The sequence below is a fragment of the Microchirus variegatus genome, assembly GCF_963457635.1.
Source record: "Microchirus variegatus genome assembly, chromosome: 2".
Lineage (NCBI taxonomy): Eukaryota > Metazoa > Chordata > Actinopteri > Pleuronectiformes > Soleidae > Microchirus > Microchirus variegatus.
This window is the reverse complement of record NC_139803.1, coordinates 28011297-28030224: the sequence shown is the minus strand read 5'-3', so window position 1 is coordinate 28030224 and position 18928 is coordinate 28011297. Positions and strand designations below refer to the sequence as shown.

Sequence of the window (18928 nt, the reverse complement as noted above, 5' to 3'; positions counted from 1 at the left end):
GTGCATGAAATAGAGAATAAGACCCAGGGACACAGAGGGAGGGAGGGTGAGCTTAGCTGAGGTTACCTCATGAAAAAAGACCTTGATTGAATGATTAATGTGCAGTGTGTTAGCATGTGTAAGAATGTTGTCAATGTCCCACAGCAGCCTCCAGTCTTCAACTCAATTTCACCTTTCACTGTGTTGATTGCATCTTTGATCGTGTGCCGCAGCTGCCCCCCCACATTTGATAACGTATCATGACCTCTGGGTCTCACCGCTGCTGCAGGAATATTGAATTTTGGATGCTAAAAAATACATGGTGAAGGGAATGTTTCATCCTTTATATTTCTGTGTTAGCAATGTATAGCTTTAAAACACTTTGGAATTGATTTGCAGTAGACCAAACTACTCAGAAGGCAATGGACAAGCAACCTGTCTGTCTGTTTCTTGTTCTCGGTAAAACGTAGATAATTCAGTGCCTGCGGCATTTCCCAAGCCATAAAAAAATAAATAAATGTAAATGCACAATTCAATTATGTGATAAACAACATTGTACAGCCCCTAAAAGCAGTAGTATCGCTAACAGCAAAGTCTGATTTGCTTAAAAGATGTATTGCTTTAAAAGTTTTCCACTCTGCAGTTGCAAAATTGTGTGTGTTTATGATCCTGAAATTGTCAAGTGTCAGCTTTTTAATGGTGTTATGAAAATGAGTTGGCTTCAAAAACACATTCATTCTGACTTGGCTTTTAGCCTGACACTGTATGTCGCCGCACTAGAAGCCAATGACACCAAGTCGTTTATGTCAGTTTATGATGTAAGTATATGCACACACAGGAGTTATTTTTTGGCCTGTTTATATAAAGATAAAAATTAGGTTCAGTGTTATCTTTATATGTGATGGATGTGATGGCAGTGCGAGCAGACATGCGCGTCCTCTCAATGCGATTCAGAACCTATCTAATGATAAAAAACATTATAATGAATCATCTGTTTTTTTTCCTTTTCATGATATCAATGGGGTCATATTCAAAATCTACTTTTTAATAATTTAAATCCTAAACTCTGGAGGTCCTATCAGTCGGCAAAGTGTGAAAAAAGATGACTCACTCGTGTTTTTGTGGTCCTCCTCAGTCTCAATACAGGAGATAAAACACACGATGTTGACTAACGTGCTCATTGGGACGTCACAATGTTCTAAATTCCTGGAATTGTTGTCTCGCGGAGCTCCGCTTTCGTTAAACACGCGAGAGTGCTGGTGAGGGCAAAGTTTTCCGATACGGAAAACTGGAAGTTTGCGAAAAGTGATATTCTTGGCTCCACGGTGCAGCACAGAGTTCTACACAAACTTTCAGCCTCAGAGGATTTATCTGACCAGTGGATACATGTTATATATGACGGCAATGTGCCTGCTAGAGCCTGCAAATTATCACTTTTCCAAATGCTAACTGCTGTTAGCTCCCAGTATCCTCTGTGGCTGATGCCATTTCCTGTCCCTTAATTTTCGTCCTTTTTTTAAGGTGGACCTAAAGAGATACTACTAAACGGAGCATTTTCAACAAGGCTGTTTTGGCAGGGTGATTGAACTGCTGTGGCGCGTCATCCTTATTTTGACCAAAGCATGTCACAGACATGTTCATTAGGACACCAGGGAAGTACTTTACCTTGGAGAAATGGCGTATAATATGACCCTTTAATAATAATTATAAACCATTTTTGTCATTTTTGGTGAACCTGCATAAGGTATAAATATGAAAAAAACTATCTACCATGATACGGGGGTAAAACTTCCAAGATGACGTCAACAGCCGCAGGTAAAACCACAGCTAATTATGATTAGGGGGGTTGTCTGTGTCTGATATGAGTTGGTGTCCTGAGTAACAGTTGATATAGTTGTCATTAAAACTGGGTTATATTGCCAACTTTTATTTAATTTCATTTAATCATTCAAGTGGCTGCACTGAGCAACAGCATAATGTCATTAAAAAAATTGAGGCCACTTTCTCATGTAGGTCCCCCACTCAAACTGATCTGCCATGTCAATTTCTTATCAATAGCTCCTTTCATAGATGCATGCAAGAAACGAATACCAGTAGTGCCACACATTAAGAGGAAGTCAGAGCCTTGGTGACTTCCACATATAAAAAATAAGGTCTATACCACTCTTTCATGCCGGGTGACAACAAAGTGGAATAAACCACCTCTCACTGGCAAAGCTTGGATCAATAATTCTGTGCAAGGTTCTGTAGCTGCAACTGTATAGGGAATCCAGTGCTTCTCCAGTGAGATCAGTTTTCACTCACCTCCTTGATTTCTCAGTACAAAAAAGTCTAACGTTGATCAGATGAGCAGTTGTTGAGAAAAGTAAAAAAATCAAAGGCAGGCAGACGGACAGAATCCACCTCTTGTTCCAGTAAATGTCTCATGCATGAATACTGATCATGTCGGATTAGATGATGTACAAGCGGGTTGTTAATTAACCCACTTTTCTTGCCTCAGCATCTAAATGTTTCTTCTTTTTTGCATTTACTTTGCATGTTACGTGGTTAAATAAGACACGTCGCCGCAGGATTTATTCATAGTAGTGGTGTCGTAAATAAACAGCAACAGGTTGGTGGAATTAAAGTGGGAACACTTTTTAGTCTAAGGTAGGGAAAGAGTAGCCTTGAGAAATGTTTGGCCTCATCACCGGGAAGAAATGACATGACGGCAATGATGAAAGTTGGAAATATGGTTTGAACTTTTGAATGTGCCAGAAGGGAGAGGGAGATGAGCCACAGCGATGGACAAGGCGTTCCCCAGAGGGGAAGAAGTACCAGGTGCAGAAATAAATTATTTTTCCTGAAAAAGTGTCCAAAAAATCCTTAAAAATGCATTAGCAGTGAAAAGTAAGGCACATTGGTTGAAAATGCAAACTGCTTGAGGAGAAAGTGGAAACTGGATTTTGAATCAAATTAAAATGAATCGCCAAGTATTTTCATAATTGATCAATCAATTTGAATTTTGTTTTTAAAAAATTAAAACAAGCTTTTTTTCATCTTCTTAAATCTCAATATAAAATCATTTAAAATGAATAATTTTGGTTTGTGGGCAAAACAAGTCAATTTAGATCATCATCAGTTCAAGGTTTGGGAAACATTGATCAACATTTTTTTTTTTCTTAAATCTGTTGTTGTTGCAGCCCTGATATCTACTATATCATGTATGAGAAGGTTGTTGGGACTGTATATTTTTCACATAACGGTGATTTGACAGTCATATAGCAACATCTGTGAAACTATAAACATTCTGCAATGACACTGACAGCATTAACTAGCAGTGTTTACCATGTTCACAACCTAAATGTATATTTACAGTCACTTTGCTAATGAGTTTTAATGCAAAGTACATCTGAGGCTAATGAGACCATGATTAGTTTTGCTCATATAAAGCAAATTATGGAGATGAAATGAAATGATTTTGGCGCTGGATGAAGGTCAGGACCACACTTAGTGCCCTTCATCTCCCGGGGAAACATGGCATAAATTTAAAATGGATGGTGAGGTATTTCACGTTTTAACCACAAATGTCATCCTCACAGATGTGTCTAGGGGAAGAAAATAAATCAGGCCATAATAACCAACATTAGTATCAGTGAAACTCTGGGGACTATCATCATCGAAGACCAAAGCCCTGACCGTCCCCCATAAAGCAGTAGGCTTCATTTGGCTCATAAAACGAGGTTGTAAACTAGCCACAATAATGATACGGGATAGTGAGAGTACGTGTACGCCAATGATTTGTATAATCGTATACTGTACTTCATGGATGTTATGGTATGGCAGGAGATTTGCGCTCTGTGAGGACACTCGACTGTTTCTGTAGTGAAACACCGAGACTACAAATCCACTTAAGTGTGGTGTTTTGGGAGTTCAGGAACTCCCAAAGTTGAAAAATCACAAAACGCCACCTTTGCGTTTTAAACAACCAGTACGCTGTTGCTTATCGGTGTTGTCGTCTTCCTCTTCTTGTGTTTTCTTGTGATTTCTTGGTTTATTCAACTTTCTTCATTGTGTTTCTGTGATTGTATACACTGCAGTGTTGTTCAGATAAAGCTTTATTAAAAAGCTTTATGGTTTATGAAGACATTGCCTGAAATAGTTCTGTATTTATGGAAAGCTTTTTTTTTTTTAAATCAAAGACAATTTCCATGTGGATAGGGCCTGAGTCCCGTCCTGAATGTCTTGCTAGGTTATTTTCTCAAGCCTCTACTCAGACTGTTGATTCGTCCATATTTTGTCCTGTGAACCATGTAGGCTCAGTCATCTGGAGCACAGGTGTTTTCTAATTCTCCAGACAGCTGTGAATGGGATTTGTTTGTATCTGTCCATCCATATTTCAATATGTACTGTACGTCATTCAGAGAGCGTTCCTCATCTTGAATCAAGTGGCGTGTGTGGTCAGGCTGGAGACTCTTTCTTATGTGGACAACTGGTACATCTAATGTGTGCGAGTGTGTGCGTGTGTGTGTGTGTGTGTGTGTGTGTGTCCATCCAGCCCTTCCACCTCCAAAGCCCCAGACACCTTGTAGTGCCGTCACAGACATCTGGTTGCCACTGACTCTAATGCGATGTGTATATTGCATGAGAGATGAGTGATGTGGGTGGGCAGACGAGAAAAAAAAAAAAAAAAAAAAAAAAAAATCTCACATCTTTGGCTGACCCTTTTTAGCAGCTGTACACTTACAGCTGCAGCATTTTTTAATTATGAGGAAGAGGGATAGGTGGGTGAGGTAGTCGATTACCAGAAGGAAATATGTAGAGATGCGTAATGAGAGAAGATGCGATGGGTGGACAGGAAGTGTAAGAGTGGGTTTTCGAAAGGAAGATGACGATTCAGGCAGGTGAGGAGTCGGGCGATGGGACACGACATTTTCAAGAAAGAGGGGATATAAAATGAGACTGCAAAAAGAGCACGAATGGGAGGAGAGCGAAGCAGAATGTGAAGAGAGAGGGGAAATTAAAGGGTTCTGAGGAGGAGGGGAAAAGGCGGAATGAAAATTCAGCGAGAAAATGAAAAGAGGGGAAAAAGCAGAGAGCAGAGCTCCTCTATTGCTCATTAAGGTCATTATACCTCAGTATAGAACACACACTTACACACGCTGAGGATTGAAAGGAAAAGCCAATTTAGTCGGATATCAAAAAATGAGACTTTTTGATGAGCGACTAGAAGAAAATGAAAGGAGGGCGTGAGTGTGTGCTGCAGTGTCTCTGCATCTCTCTCTGTGTGTGTGTGTTGGCCCCCGAGAATATCAAAGTAGTCTGCACTAATATGGTTTTGTGATTAAGGGACACACACATGCTAACATTTTGGGCCTTGGTCTGTTAAAGCACTGCTGGTGGTCTGAAGTGCCTCAACAAGATGATAATTAGAGGAAGAGGGGAGACCGAAAACAATGAACACTGAGAGTCAGAACATGAAGGGAAGGAAGGCACACAGGAAATAATCAATATAAAAGTTTAAATGAAGTAAAAATGAAAGGATAAATAAACCCCCTACATGCCTCAGGGAGTTAGACCCAACACGCAAGGAAGAGGTAAAGTGAGGCAGATAATGGTTTTGTGGGACTGGGGAAAATAAAAATCCTGGATGGATACAGGAAATGAAGGTGAAATTGGAAGGATAGGAGGGAAATTGAAATGGCAGGAGAAGGGTGCAGTGGCTGTGTTTTGGTTTCAGGTACTTGAGCGAAATTTTCGTGCAAGCCGTAGACAATCCAGTCCAGCCACAAATAATGAAGATATAAGCCTGAAGGGTGACAAAAACAGTTGCTAAAACACTGCAGTCTAAATCGGCACTTGATCCTATAGTACGGGGTGCAGGCTTGAGTTTGCAGAGCTGAAGATGCTGAGAATTTTCATAGGGAGTGACCAGGATGGACAGGATTAGAAATCAGCATATTTGAGACTTTGACAGTTTGGAAAAAAAGTGAGGGGTGTGTTCACACCTAATGGTTTGTATTCTTGATTCACACTATTTTTGATTCACATTATTGTTCAGCTGGTGAAGAGAAGCCATGTGATCAGAACTACCACTCAGCTGTTGGTCAGATGCAGACTGTAGGTTCATGCTGCTCTGGTGATGGGCAGTGCCCTGAAGGCTGATAGGAGTGGATAGAACCTGGAGTATAACACCTTTAAATGGCATCTGTCGTCCAGGCCTGTGAGGCACCAACTATTACCCCCTCCGCAGATAAGCTAGTGCATTTCGCCCGAGTTAGCATCGTTAGCCTGGAGACTCGTGCAACCGCCAACTCACCGCTGTTCCCACCCCTGGGCAGGAGGGTCCCTGAGCCATCGTCCTCATACTGCCAGCAGGTGAGTCGGTGGTTTTGCAGCACTTTGGGGTAATGATGCCAGGCTAAATGTGCTAATTTGCTTGCAGAGGAAGAGTTGGGATACTGCCAAGCACGGAGGATGAATGTTCTCATTTCCGTCTGTCAGTGGCTCTCCTCCAGGTTCTCCCTTCGCCTTACTTTGGGTGTGGATGAGAACTCTGAGCCTGCAGCCATTAAATCTACACTTCCAGTCAAAGGTGTAGATAGAGTTCACACCAGTCATGAACCGCTCCAAAGTTAGCTTGCAAGTGGTCCGAGACCGCCTCTTTCAAGAGGATCAAAGTTTGGTTGTCTGGTCCACAAAGACGAGTTCTCGGACCACATTCACACCAATCCAAAAAACCATACAAAGGGGTAAACATACCGGAGTTTGATTGAACTGTAATAAACCAGTCTGGTGTGAACGTGCCTTTAGAGATGCAAGGTTGAGATGCGCAGTGATTATATTGGACAAAAGGATGTTGACGATAGAGCTGCTGGGCAGGACAACAGAGCAGGTTCATGGATGTTGTGAAGGAGGACATAAGGACAGTTGGTGTTATAGAGGAGGACACAAGGAATCGAACAATATGGAGGCAGATGAACCACTGTGATGACCCCTAAATGGTGAAGACATCGTCTCGGGTTGGATCACATATAGATCTATGAAATCTTGAAAGAAATCAAGTGTGCATTGGTGTCCTCTTTTTGATTAATGAGGCAAAGAAATTTAACACTGTTAATGAAATTCAATCATCATGGCTTAGCGTGTGCAGTCTACTGCACTGTCCCCACACTGGTCACTAGTTAGATATTTTTCACAAGGCAAGTGAAGCCATAATTCTCATGGGTGGAGTTCTGTAATGATTTATCACCAACTGGAACTGTGAAATGTGACTTGGTGGTTGGTAAAGATCCACCAAAGGACCCTGTTCTCCCATTGATGAAAGTGGTATTCAATATGGAGGCAGCTCAATGCAAGGTTCCCTTCATTGATGGCTGTCACTGGTGACCTTTAAGTGTTGAACAATCAAATAAGGACAGATGATCAACTGGAAGTGTTGTGTAGGGCTGTAAGATTGTGGGGGGAAATATCTTCCAATATTGAAAATGTGATTTAATTTACAAAATAATCAAATGGAAAAAAATTACATGAATGAATCCATCAGATTTAAATTCGACTGCTGTTGCATACAGCATGCGTGCATATCTCAGAAAACTTCTAACCCAGACACCCAGTTTTGAAATACATAAATAATTAAATTCAAGAGAAGGCCAGATTTTTTTCAAGGGCTAAACTCTCAGCAAGTTCCCCGGGAGTCAACCCACTTCCACATTTAGCCACAGAAAGAATAAAGTAGGAAGATGCTTCTAAGACACCAAGTTAAAAGCAGCGATCATGTTGTGACAACTGCAACTGTTCTGTGTCGGATTATTAAAAATTGTATTTTTTTGAAGACGTTTTATTTCTGTTCGTCTCTGAGGTCCTCTCCTGTTGATCTTTGACAACCAAAAAAAAAGTATCCTATGGAGAGAAGAGAAAAGCCCACCCACACTGTAAGCTGGAGGTGGCCTCACACAGATTTCATCTGTTCACTACATGTAGCTTTTATTTGAAGGAAAAGCACTGTAACTTTTATGTTTTTCGTAATGGAGCATCAGGTTTTGGTCGGCAAATGCAGTTACCAGCAAATAAACTGTTATTTCCTCTCCTCTCCCCTCACCTCCCAACTCCAACCACTCTCCCTGCCACATCTCGCCTTCAAACATGAGCATGACACTTACATCCCCTTCTCCCCTCATCTCACCATGTTATGCTGTTTCTTTTCCTTTATTACTCTCTTTACCTCCATGTGCTTCTGCCTCTCCGTCTGCTCATCTCCCTCTCTAATTGCTATGCCAGCAGTTGGAGCTCTGACACGGCTGCCACTTTCTGATTTTTTTTTTTTTTTTTTTTGCTCCACACACATAGCTAGTGCACAGCGTGTACGGCCCTGCCATTTCCTCTCTGTACTTTAGCTTCAAGTCCACATCTCTTCTAAATCCATACATAAGCAGAAGCTGACGGGAATGCGATTGGAACAGTAGCATGGAGAGCTGAGCGAAAGTCAGTTAGAAGGTGAAAGGTGACTGAGGGAAAGAGGGAGATAAACATGGCTTTCATGTTGGTATAAAAGAGAGACGTGGATAGAAGGAGAAATGAATTTAAGGGTAAATGGCCCAGAGGGTCTTTAGGAGGGTTTTCAGTGTTATATAGTGTTAAAAGCAAGTTAACTGTGAAATCTGGTGTTGGGTCCACTTAAGGAGCCATTACCGTTTTGGCCATTATCATGTTACGGCTTGAAATGGGATTAGAAAGTAACAAGGATCTTGTTCAGTTATTGTTAGAAAATCACTTAAGGTCCATACTGAAAGCAAGCATTTTTTTCATGGCTGTTAAGAGTTAGCAGGCAGTGAGATACTGCAACATCCTCAACAGCGCGTTTTATACGTTTGAGTTTTAAGGCGAGGCGGTGAGTCGTTTGTCATCCAAGCTTTCAGTGATTGGTCCAGCACCAAATCTGATGGAGTTGAATCGATTTTAAATTACATGTTTCCAAACTTAAATTTCACACTGGAAACTGGGGTTGAGAGATTTATTTCTGGCTGTGTGTAAGACCAACAATCATTCAAAATGGACACACAAATTGTATCCACAGAAGCTGTTATAGATGGGGCAGCCCTTTGGCCAAGAGCAAAGGAATTGGGCTTGTAACTGGATTGGAGATTGGGTGCCTTGTCCCTGATTAATGCACCCAAACCCCCATTGCTCCCCACTATTATCCCAAAAGGAGAAAATAATTTGAGCCAGCCTAACAATTTGCAGGTAAGTAGAGAGATTAGACATAAAAAGTGACATGAATCAAATAATCGGTGTTATGACATGACCTCTCAGGAGTAAAGCCTTGAATGAAAGTGGTGTGTGATATTTATCTTGATAAACTGCAGTGCACTGTGACAAATGTACTCACTTTTTTTCTAGCTTATTCTTAATATCTCAATTGTAAGATATTGAGCTTATTGTCCACACAGCCAGATATATTGTACGCTTGTTGGCTTTCAGTCCACATTTAGACTTTTTTTGTCACTGAAAATGTAGACTTTTGAAAACTCTGTCCAAAGTCGAGATTAAAAAAAAATCCAAAACCCTCCAGGTTCACCGTTTATGTGTGGATGGGGGTAAACAGCCTTTTTTGCCCTGTGGCGTATAACGGAGGAAACTTCAAAGGTACTATTTTACGGCACAATTTATACCGCATAAATGAATGCTGCCAAAGTAGCATTTCTGTACGCTTTCATCCATACACTATTTGCCTGCTTATAACTACACTTGGGCTCATTACAGACAGAGTTCCCTTGCATTATCATATTGATCGAAGTATTATTATTAATTTATGTTGTTTTTTACTAAAACAACCGCAGAAAACAAAATAAATCCAACATATTCAGTGTAAGACTTCTTTCTTTCATTCCCATAACAAATATCTATATGCCCTTCCAGGATGTGTTGTTGCCATATTTTACTTGTAAGGCAACATATGAGTGCGGTCAAGTGAAACAGTACATCTCCATTTTTCATACCACAGGCTGTTTTCCGCTCTCCACACATTCAGTAAGTTTTATATGACTTGGGGCCCCTGAAACATATCCACAAGCAGTTCTGACATTGACGTCAGTGGGGGGAAAAATCCACTCGCAGAACCGAGTTCCTGACAAGAAAAGTCTTTTTAGAGATTTGAGAGATATCTTTTTTTTTTTAAAACCACAACAGGACCCAGACAGCGAGGCTTTGCACTGTGCTCAAAGCAGACCAGCGCTCTTATACAGGTCAGAGAAAAACACCACTGAACTGTACTGCAGAGGGAGTGATGCACTTCAGGTATGGAGAACCTGAAAGAGGTTGTTGATAGTGAGATGGTGATAGGAAAACTAGAAGCAGCTGGATCATTGGATGAGTAAAAGGCGGCCAGAGAGAGGGCTGGTGAAAGTAATATTTTGAATTGCATCTTTAAAGTGTGCCTAAACCTCATTTTCAGGCGTAAACCAGTGTATGTGGGTATTTAGCTATTCCATTTGTTGATGGCCCTGCACTGCTCTGCACTCACCCTCCTTCATCCTCTCTCTCACTCAGTAACAGACAAGGATCAAGACTGAATCACTGTTAAAGACCGTAAAGCAAAACAAATGTATCAGGGAGGCCATTTCATTGGCACTGAACTTAAATTATTAGCATCTGTGACTGTCTAGAAGGGTGAGAGAGAGCAAAAGATAAGAGGGGGAGAGAGTGTGCCAGGAGAGAGCAGAGCATTCTTGTTAAACACTGCCCTGGGCTGAAGAGAGCTAACACCTTGACTTCAATTATTAAAATGCTACTTGGCTTTTCATTCAACTCCACCCGTACAACATCGCTCTCTCTTCTCCCCATCTCTGTGTTGCTGCAAAATCTTTACTCTTGTAAAGATTTCACAAGATTTTGCATTTCGTTTACTAATGCAAACCTTGTTGTGTTTGAAATAAAAGCTGTAATATTCAGCATTAAAGTATCGTATCCCTCATTCACATAATGAAATTTTATTCCAAATGAAATTACTTTCTTGCTATAATATAGCAAGAAAGTAATCGGAATTGTCATTTTATTAAGTCCAAATACTGTCCACAGTAGACTGGGCTATTCATTGTAATGCAAGCAAACCACATTTAGCAAAATCTGCCGACTCATTTTGATGCAGGCACACCGCATTCAGGGAGTCTTCATTGTTGAAGTCAGACATAATAACCGCCCACACATCTTGCGTTTGCTTAAAGGTCGCCATATGTTAGAATGTGGACAAAAACGGTTACTAGTAACCGCTATAAATATATAAATACCGAGGTCTTTTAGGTTTCGTTTTCTCCGCCATTGTGGCTCAGACATAACTGGCAAACCGTGGTTGCTCGGCGGCTGAGACTCTACTGACTGCAATGATTGGTAAACAGTGGTAGGTGGCGCCACGTGCCAAAACATGATTTCAAAACGTAAACGTGATTTGCGGTCCGCAAAACATTTTTTTATGCGAATATTTTAGCTGTACTGTTGTTGGTGAGTTCAGTATGTTATATGAATGTTATTCCTGAGTTTCTATGACGTATTAGGAGGAATTTATGGCTTTACATTTATTACATAATGCACCTTTAACTGTGCACCTGGGAAGCTTATATTATTTTGCATTACTTATCCAAACAACATCCAACTTGGCACTGCACTTACTCGTGCACGTAGCAAGACACCTGTCAAGTTTGAAATCAATCGGACCATCGGTTCGAGACATATGTGAATAACAGACAGATAGACAGACGTTCCTGCAATTTATAGATGGATGTACATTAAGCATATGCATCCACAATATTGCAGTTGTCTGGATCTAATTCATAGAGACTTTCCATTCTTCCTTATGTTTTATTTAAACAAGTGGTTTCTCATGGCAGATGCTCAAATTAGATGCCGTCGTATAATCCCTCTGACGTTCGCCTCGAGTCACAGGCACACAAAAGTACAACACAGTGTAATTACAATAATGATTTATTCACCTTTATTTGTACAGAAGCTTTTAAAACACACATGCAAATGGATTTATTAGACACACATTTCAAATCGAGGGAACATCCACTAAAAAACTATAAGAAGGACGCTGGATCAATCAAAAATCTTTACCAAAAGATCCATGCACACTTTAACTCCTATTGGAAGGATGTGAATGTGACATCTAATGGAATCATGTTGTTGCGCATGCCATATGTTGACCCGTTCTTTAAGTAAACACGAATGTGCACATGTGATATGTTCAAGATGTTCTTTGTCGACAGTTAATGGCAAACTTCAAGCGTTTAACTCAGACAAGACTGTGGGTCGTCTTTATGAAAATCACAGCCTGGAAATAGGGAGTTTGAGTGATGCAAGAGCACATTCGGTGCACATCTAAGCAGGAGTACATGTCGGTTTCTTCTGCTTCAATATCTCATACATTTGCAGCTTTATGTAGACGGTCTCTTTTAACTCTGCTACCTTTTTATGTTGAGAAAGATCAATCACTCAGCCTTATTAAGATGTAGGGATGTTGGAGATTGTAATGGCAGTTTTACATTTTCCCTGCTACATATGTGTATCATTTGAACCCACCCACACAGGTCCTGTGACACAGTAACGTAACATGTTTTTATAGCAACCTTGGATGGAGTTGTTCATTCATTTGCCTGTTCTACCATAAGCACTTTGTCACCACTGAATTAGTTTATAGTATGATTTATTGAAGGGAATACAGTATTTGAATATTTTAAGCCAAGAATGAAGGCAGAATTGCTTTACAGTGCGAAAAGATTGCCAGCTCTGTGTCTGAAAATATTACCAGTTTGTCGTCAGTGTGGTACAACATTGTTATAATTATAATTTCAAGTCATCCTTCTCCTCTAGCCCTTGAGGGGCTCCATATGTTGCAATGTTGGACAGTCCTCTCCTTCCTCTTCACATCCTCTCGCTCCCCTCTCTTCTCTATTGCCAAGTGGTTTGAAAACAGTCCAGCATTTGAGTTTTGTACTTTTCCTCCTTGTTTTCTTCTCTCATCTCCTTATTTTACTCCTCCTGGGCATCCATCTGCCTTTGACTTCCACGTGCAAGTGAAGGGTTAGATCTTTGGCACATTGCAAATTTGATGATAAGCCCATTAGCACAAGTCATAGGTGGTGTTGAGTCAGTCGGATGAGTCAGCAATCTGTGCACCACTACAATGAAATATTCAGCACCCTCAAAAATAGAAGTACTCATGTGTACCTAAAAGGTTTTTGAAAGACAATTTTGTACCTTATCAATCTGTGCCCAGTTTAAGTATGATTCAGTACTCTAATGGCGCTTTGCCATGTACTACTCGCCTCGACTTGACTCGACTCTACATGTTTTTTTTGATAGTTTTTTTGGTACCTGCTCTGCCGAGGTTCCGAGCGAGCTGAGCTGATACTAAAATGTGGCGCCAACTGACGCCGCAGTCGGCCACTGATTGACAGAGTGTCGTCATTGGACTTAAAAATCCCAAAAACGTGTTAATCTCTAACATTTGGCAATGGAATTTCTAAAATCTCAAAATTGACAGAGGAGTCTGGGGTATTTATAAGCACTGCTGGAAATCATGAGCCAAATCCCAACCCGTATTTCAGGTCAGTGACTGTGACAGATGGAGTCTGTGCTCCGGTCATGCAGGAAGCACTGAAAGATTTGGTGAACAAATCTTTCTAATTAACTGACCCTAATGATTCAGTGCACGGAACAGAACAACTTTGCTTTTTGCATGATTGTCTCGCGTGTAAATCAACGTCATAACAGTTTTGCTGAGCCTTCCTATGATGACCCCGCCCACTTTGAGGAGGTACTGTGAAGTAATGGAAAACGATGTGCCCGATACTAAACCGGGTAGAGTTGAGTAGTGCGAGAACTGTATAATGGAAAAGTGCCATAAAAGACATAAAATACTATGATACAGAAATGTACCCAATTCTGTTTTCTTAAGAGAGCAACATGAGCAATAATTGTCTGCACAGCAATCATATTTGTTTATTTGCATGAGCAACCTTATTTATCTAGTAAAATTGTTAACAATTTCCTATTTTTTTACATTTTAAAAGGAGTATTTGTGACTGTACTCTTGCAGTGAAAATTGTACAAATTCGTTCCTGTTTTTATTCATGTCCTCTCTGTTAAAGTCAAATTCTACTCTCTGGCATATCCAAGCACAATATTATACTAGTGAGGGAACACTCTCCAAATGAGTACCTTCAGGTTCATAAAATATGAGTGTGAACTGACAATTTCCATCTTTTTACAACTTTAAACAAGGAAATACCAAATAATGACCCTCTACTGACCCAGACAGTGGTTTGTAAGTGTTTGTACCATTATTATGTCCTCAGTATTGTAAATAAAGCTGATAAGTACAGTTATGTACAACAGAATTTGCACATAGTTGACTGAAATATTATCATTACATAGTTATTTGATGTTAGTGAGCCAATCGTACTCTCACTGTGAACACAAAATCTTCAGCTAACACGTTTAAGTGTATTTTCTTGCCAACTGCAGCAGTGTCCACTGTAGTATTATAATCCAGTAAGACACAAGTAAAGGGGGAAACACTGTTTGTTTTTTTTAAAGAAATGTTACAGTGTTGGGAAATATTTCATTCTGCTCGTTGTTTTTTTCTTGCTAGGTCTTCCGAAGTGGTGAAGGCATGGGCATCCGTCTGGACAGTGCCTCGGCATTCCAGGGTGCCGTCATCTCGCCCCACTACGACTCCCTCCTGGTCAAAGTCATCGCCAGTGGGAAGGACCTGCAGACAGCAGCCTCCAAGATGAGCCGCGCTCTGGCCGAGTTCAGAGTCCGTGGGGTCAAGGTAGGATGTGCTGCTGCTGCTGCTGCTCTGAGCTCATTTCTGCTTTATTTGCATTTCATAGTATTCGTGATTTCCTGTGGGGTGAGAAAGTGTGACCTCTGGTGTTTGCGCAAATGTCGGGACCGATGACGGTTTTTGGTCCCGTATGTGACACAAGAAGAGATTGTTTCATGACAGCAGAGAAGGCTTAGGGCCCCCTGGAGTATTCCATAATCGTATTTTTTTTAATCTTATTGTTTGTAGGCAACAGGCTAGATTATAATTAGTACTGCTTTTGGAGTAGTGGAGTAGTACTACCTAAGCCCTTAGAATTATAGCTTAGAATTTCCCCGGAAGCATCATGAGCACTGCTAATTTACTGCTTTATTGTCGCCTTTGATAAAGGGCCCCGAAAATTATCTTCGAGCCTCAGGATGTCTTGGGCCAGCCCTTTTTTTGTTGTTCTCTTGTTGTGGTCTGCTGTGAATGGCTTAGTATGAGTCAATCACACTGTGGGCAATGTTAAAAGGGTAATGTATTTAAAACTCAAACGGTTGTGTACCCGGGGGAGACGAGGTGGTTCTACATCTCCAAACCATCATGTTCACATCAGCTTGACAGACTGTCGTTGAGGGTCTTTTTTTTTCCAATCAGTCCACTGCACATTTTTTTTTTAAAGATGGGGGGAAAAAGCTTGAAAAGGTTAATAGAGACAGCTGTTTGAAGATAGTTATCACCTGTTGGGAAGTTTTGAAGGATTCTTCAAAACCCGAAGCCTTATATCTCTGTGTGACCTATCTGGCATCTGCATGCCCTATAATGCTCGTCTTTCCCAGTTTTTAAAGTTTCAAAAAGTGCACTGTCGGTGTCTAGAACGGCTGCAGGACACGTCTCTTCCAAAATACGGAGGCCTCTGGCCTCTTGTTTGAATGAGGTTGTCTTAACATCAGCAAGTGCAGATGGTTGTTGACAGACAGCAGCTCGTGTTAACAGACTGAAGAAGTCGAGCCAATTAAAAATAATGAGAGGTAAGATTCATTCATGTCGAGGCAAATTGTGTCATAACCACAAAATCACATCTCCTTCACCTTTTGTATTTGCTTATTTTTCAGTGTTTTATCTCCGGTTCAGGTTATGGAATATGAAGTGCACTCTTTTACATCATTAATATGTGTACTCCCAATAAGCTTAAGTAGTACACAGTCAGCTTTGTGCAAAGATCAAAGCAGATGTTTTTTTATTAAGTGTGACAATACTTGAATGAATCTCTGACGTTCTTAAGTTATAGCCAGTTATCTATAGAGTCAGACTAAACACAAGCTGCAGTGTTAATAAGATCTCTCCTGGGTGTCTTTATGATATCCGCTGTCTTTAGTTTACGCATGTGCAATTTGCAAACTCGCATCTTTAATTTCCACCCTGTAATTAAAGGTGAACAGTCTGCAATCAAGACAAGTCTGATACAATGCATGCAGGGAGCTTATAAAAGCCCCCCGGGAAAGTGTTCTTGTAGTTCTGTCTCCACCCCCCCCACCCTTCCCCTCACTGCCTGTTAGTGGAAAACCAGCCTTGCAAGATCAGGGTTATCGATCAGTACAACAAGGTCTTGCTAACTCTCAAGTCTTGCGAGAAATACACATTTCCGGCTTTGTTGAAAACAAATGCACATGGCCAGGAGAGGGGAAGGGATGAGAGAGCGTCAGCAGTGAGGATAAAGCAGTAGACGATGGATGGATGTTTATACCGGTGTCGTAAAAACTAGGGGGAGCTCTGTAGAGAAAATACTCTGCACATAGATGTGCTATATCAATGTGTGTGTGAATGGGTGAATGACAAACCTGTAGTGTATAGCAGCTTTGATTGGTCATAGAGAAATGCTGTAAAAATACAGACCATTAACCAGTTAAATTAACTACACGTTTGTGGTGGTTTATAGAGGTGTAAAATAATTACTTTTCTGCTTGAAGTTGCCATTATATGCGTTGGCATATACATTGTGATGTTTGTAAGGAGTAATACATATATGCATTTCATTTAAAGGTCCCATATTATGCAAAATCAACTTTTTAATCATTTAAATTATATTTGAGGCCCTAGCAGTCGCCAAAGTGTGAAAAAAGATGACTCACAATGTTTTTGTGGTCCTCCTCAAGTCAGCGAAAATATTCTTGGCTCCACAGTGTAGCACAGAGTTCTACACAAACTTCCAGCCTCAGCGGATTTATCTGTCCAGTGGACACTTTATATGACGGCAATGTGCCTGCTAGAGCCTGTAAATGATCACTTTTCCAAATGCTAACTGATTTGATTTCCTGTCCCTTAAGTTTCGTTTTACTTTTTTTAGAGATACTAAACTACTAAACAGAGCGTTGTGAACAGGGCTGTTTTAGCAGGGTGATTGAACTGCTGTGGTGCTTCATTCGTATAATATTTTGACCAAAGCATGTTACAGACATGTTCATTAGGACACCAGGGAACTAGGTTAACTTGTAGAAATAGGATATAATATGGGACCTTTAAATGTAAAAAATCCTTATCTATTTTTCAAACAAGATTCCTAGCTGTAGTAAGATGATAACAAAACAAAGCTGTAGACGGCAGAACTGACAATTCTCTCGGCTCATTCAGTGATTCTCAGTTACTTTTGAATTCATCATGATGAGGCAGAATTGCAAGTCAAATTAGTTGTCTCAGCTCCAATGCTCGTATTTAACTTCGGAGTGCATTATACAAACTATCAGTACAGTTTTAATAGATTGAATTCCCCAAGAGTTTGATGTGAGCCTAGAATTTGATGGGCCCTCAAGACACTGTCCTGTGTCCTGCTCTGCAGTGGTTTGTATTAACAGCCACTGAAACATCAACTGTATTTACCTCTCCTGCAGTGACTCCAGTTGAAAGTCATTTGTAAAACAGAGAAAACTGTGTCTTAATGAAAAATCAGTCAACCGATGTGGCAAATAAAACCCTGTCTTTACACATGAAATCGTAATATGTACAATTATCAATATAAGAGCAACAAGGATATGTTTGCATGTCTTCAAACAACAATCCTCGATGTTATGTGTAGAATATACAGCTAAAATTAATTTATAATGATTTACAGACAAAAAATATGCACAATAAATGAAGCGTTTAAGAATGTCATTCATGTGGATTTGTTAAGGAAGAAGAGGAGTCGGCTTTACATTTGTTTCCCCATTGTGGGACTAATAAAGGATTATCATATCTTATCTTAGAACACATTTTTTTGGAGGCTAACACAGTTTGACTGCTGTGGGCATTACTGTGGTATTGCAATTACAGCAATGAGTCACTTTTTTAAAGTAATACAATGAACAGGTGGTTTAAAACCCTTTAAACCCTCTGTTTAGTAAACACAGTGCGGAATAATGCACTAAACACGAAAGAACAGAGTGATGTTGCGCATCTAATTAAACCGCAGCTACAAGACTGTACTATTTGAAATGTGACAAACAGCAAATTTAGGGCACAGATGGTGCCAAAATGTGCAACATGAGACTGTACTTTCTGTACTAACACCTCTCTAATTTTGTTTTGCTTCACTTTATCAGAGTCGACCTTTGCAGAGATAATATTCACATATTGTACTATGATTTGATAGAGGTTTAGAGCTGCAGCTGCAGCCTGAAATTATGTCTTTTTTGTTGTTGTTGTTGTGTGCCGTCTTTGTTTCCTCTTCACATGTACTGATATTTAAACACGTTAACAAATCTCACAGGTATTCAGATACCTTGTGTTTGCAGGTTACACTCATTTCATTATGAGTGCCCAATGGAATCTACATTCCGAGATTGAAAAAATATAGTTCACACAGCGAGCCTTGTGTTTTTGAAGATGGAACAGAATTATCCTTATATATTGCATTGAATAAGGATATTTGTGAATACTAATGCCTCACTAGTCATTATGATCCTGATTTCAATTCACTCTCACTATCGCTCTATTGTCCTTTTATATCTTCACTGTCAACATGAAAAACATGCAGGACACAGTAAAACACACCGACAGCCCACCTGTTTAAATGTGTCATTGGTTAGCGTTGTATAGTGAAAAACAGATGCTTCTGAGAACCTGGATTATCTATCATGGATAGAACTAATTGATATGCTTATTTCTTTTATTTTTAATATATTCTAC

General features: G+C 40.2%; 1 protein-coding gene across 1 annotated transcript in view; it reads left to right on the top strand.

The window, feature by feature from the left end:
- The window catches only part of LOC310944836 (pyruvate carboxylase, mitochondrial-like), a 314316-nt gene that overhangs the window by 127909 nt on the left and 167479 nt on the right, over window positions 1-18928 (top strand). The window contains exon 12 of the mRNA XM_083910674.1: window positions 14606-14788. Within this exon, the coding sequence (XP_083766800.1) occupies window positions 14606-14788 (183 nt within the window). The remainder of the gene's footprint in view (window positions 1-14605; window positions 14789-18928) is intronic.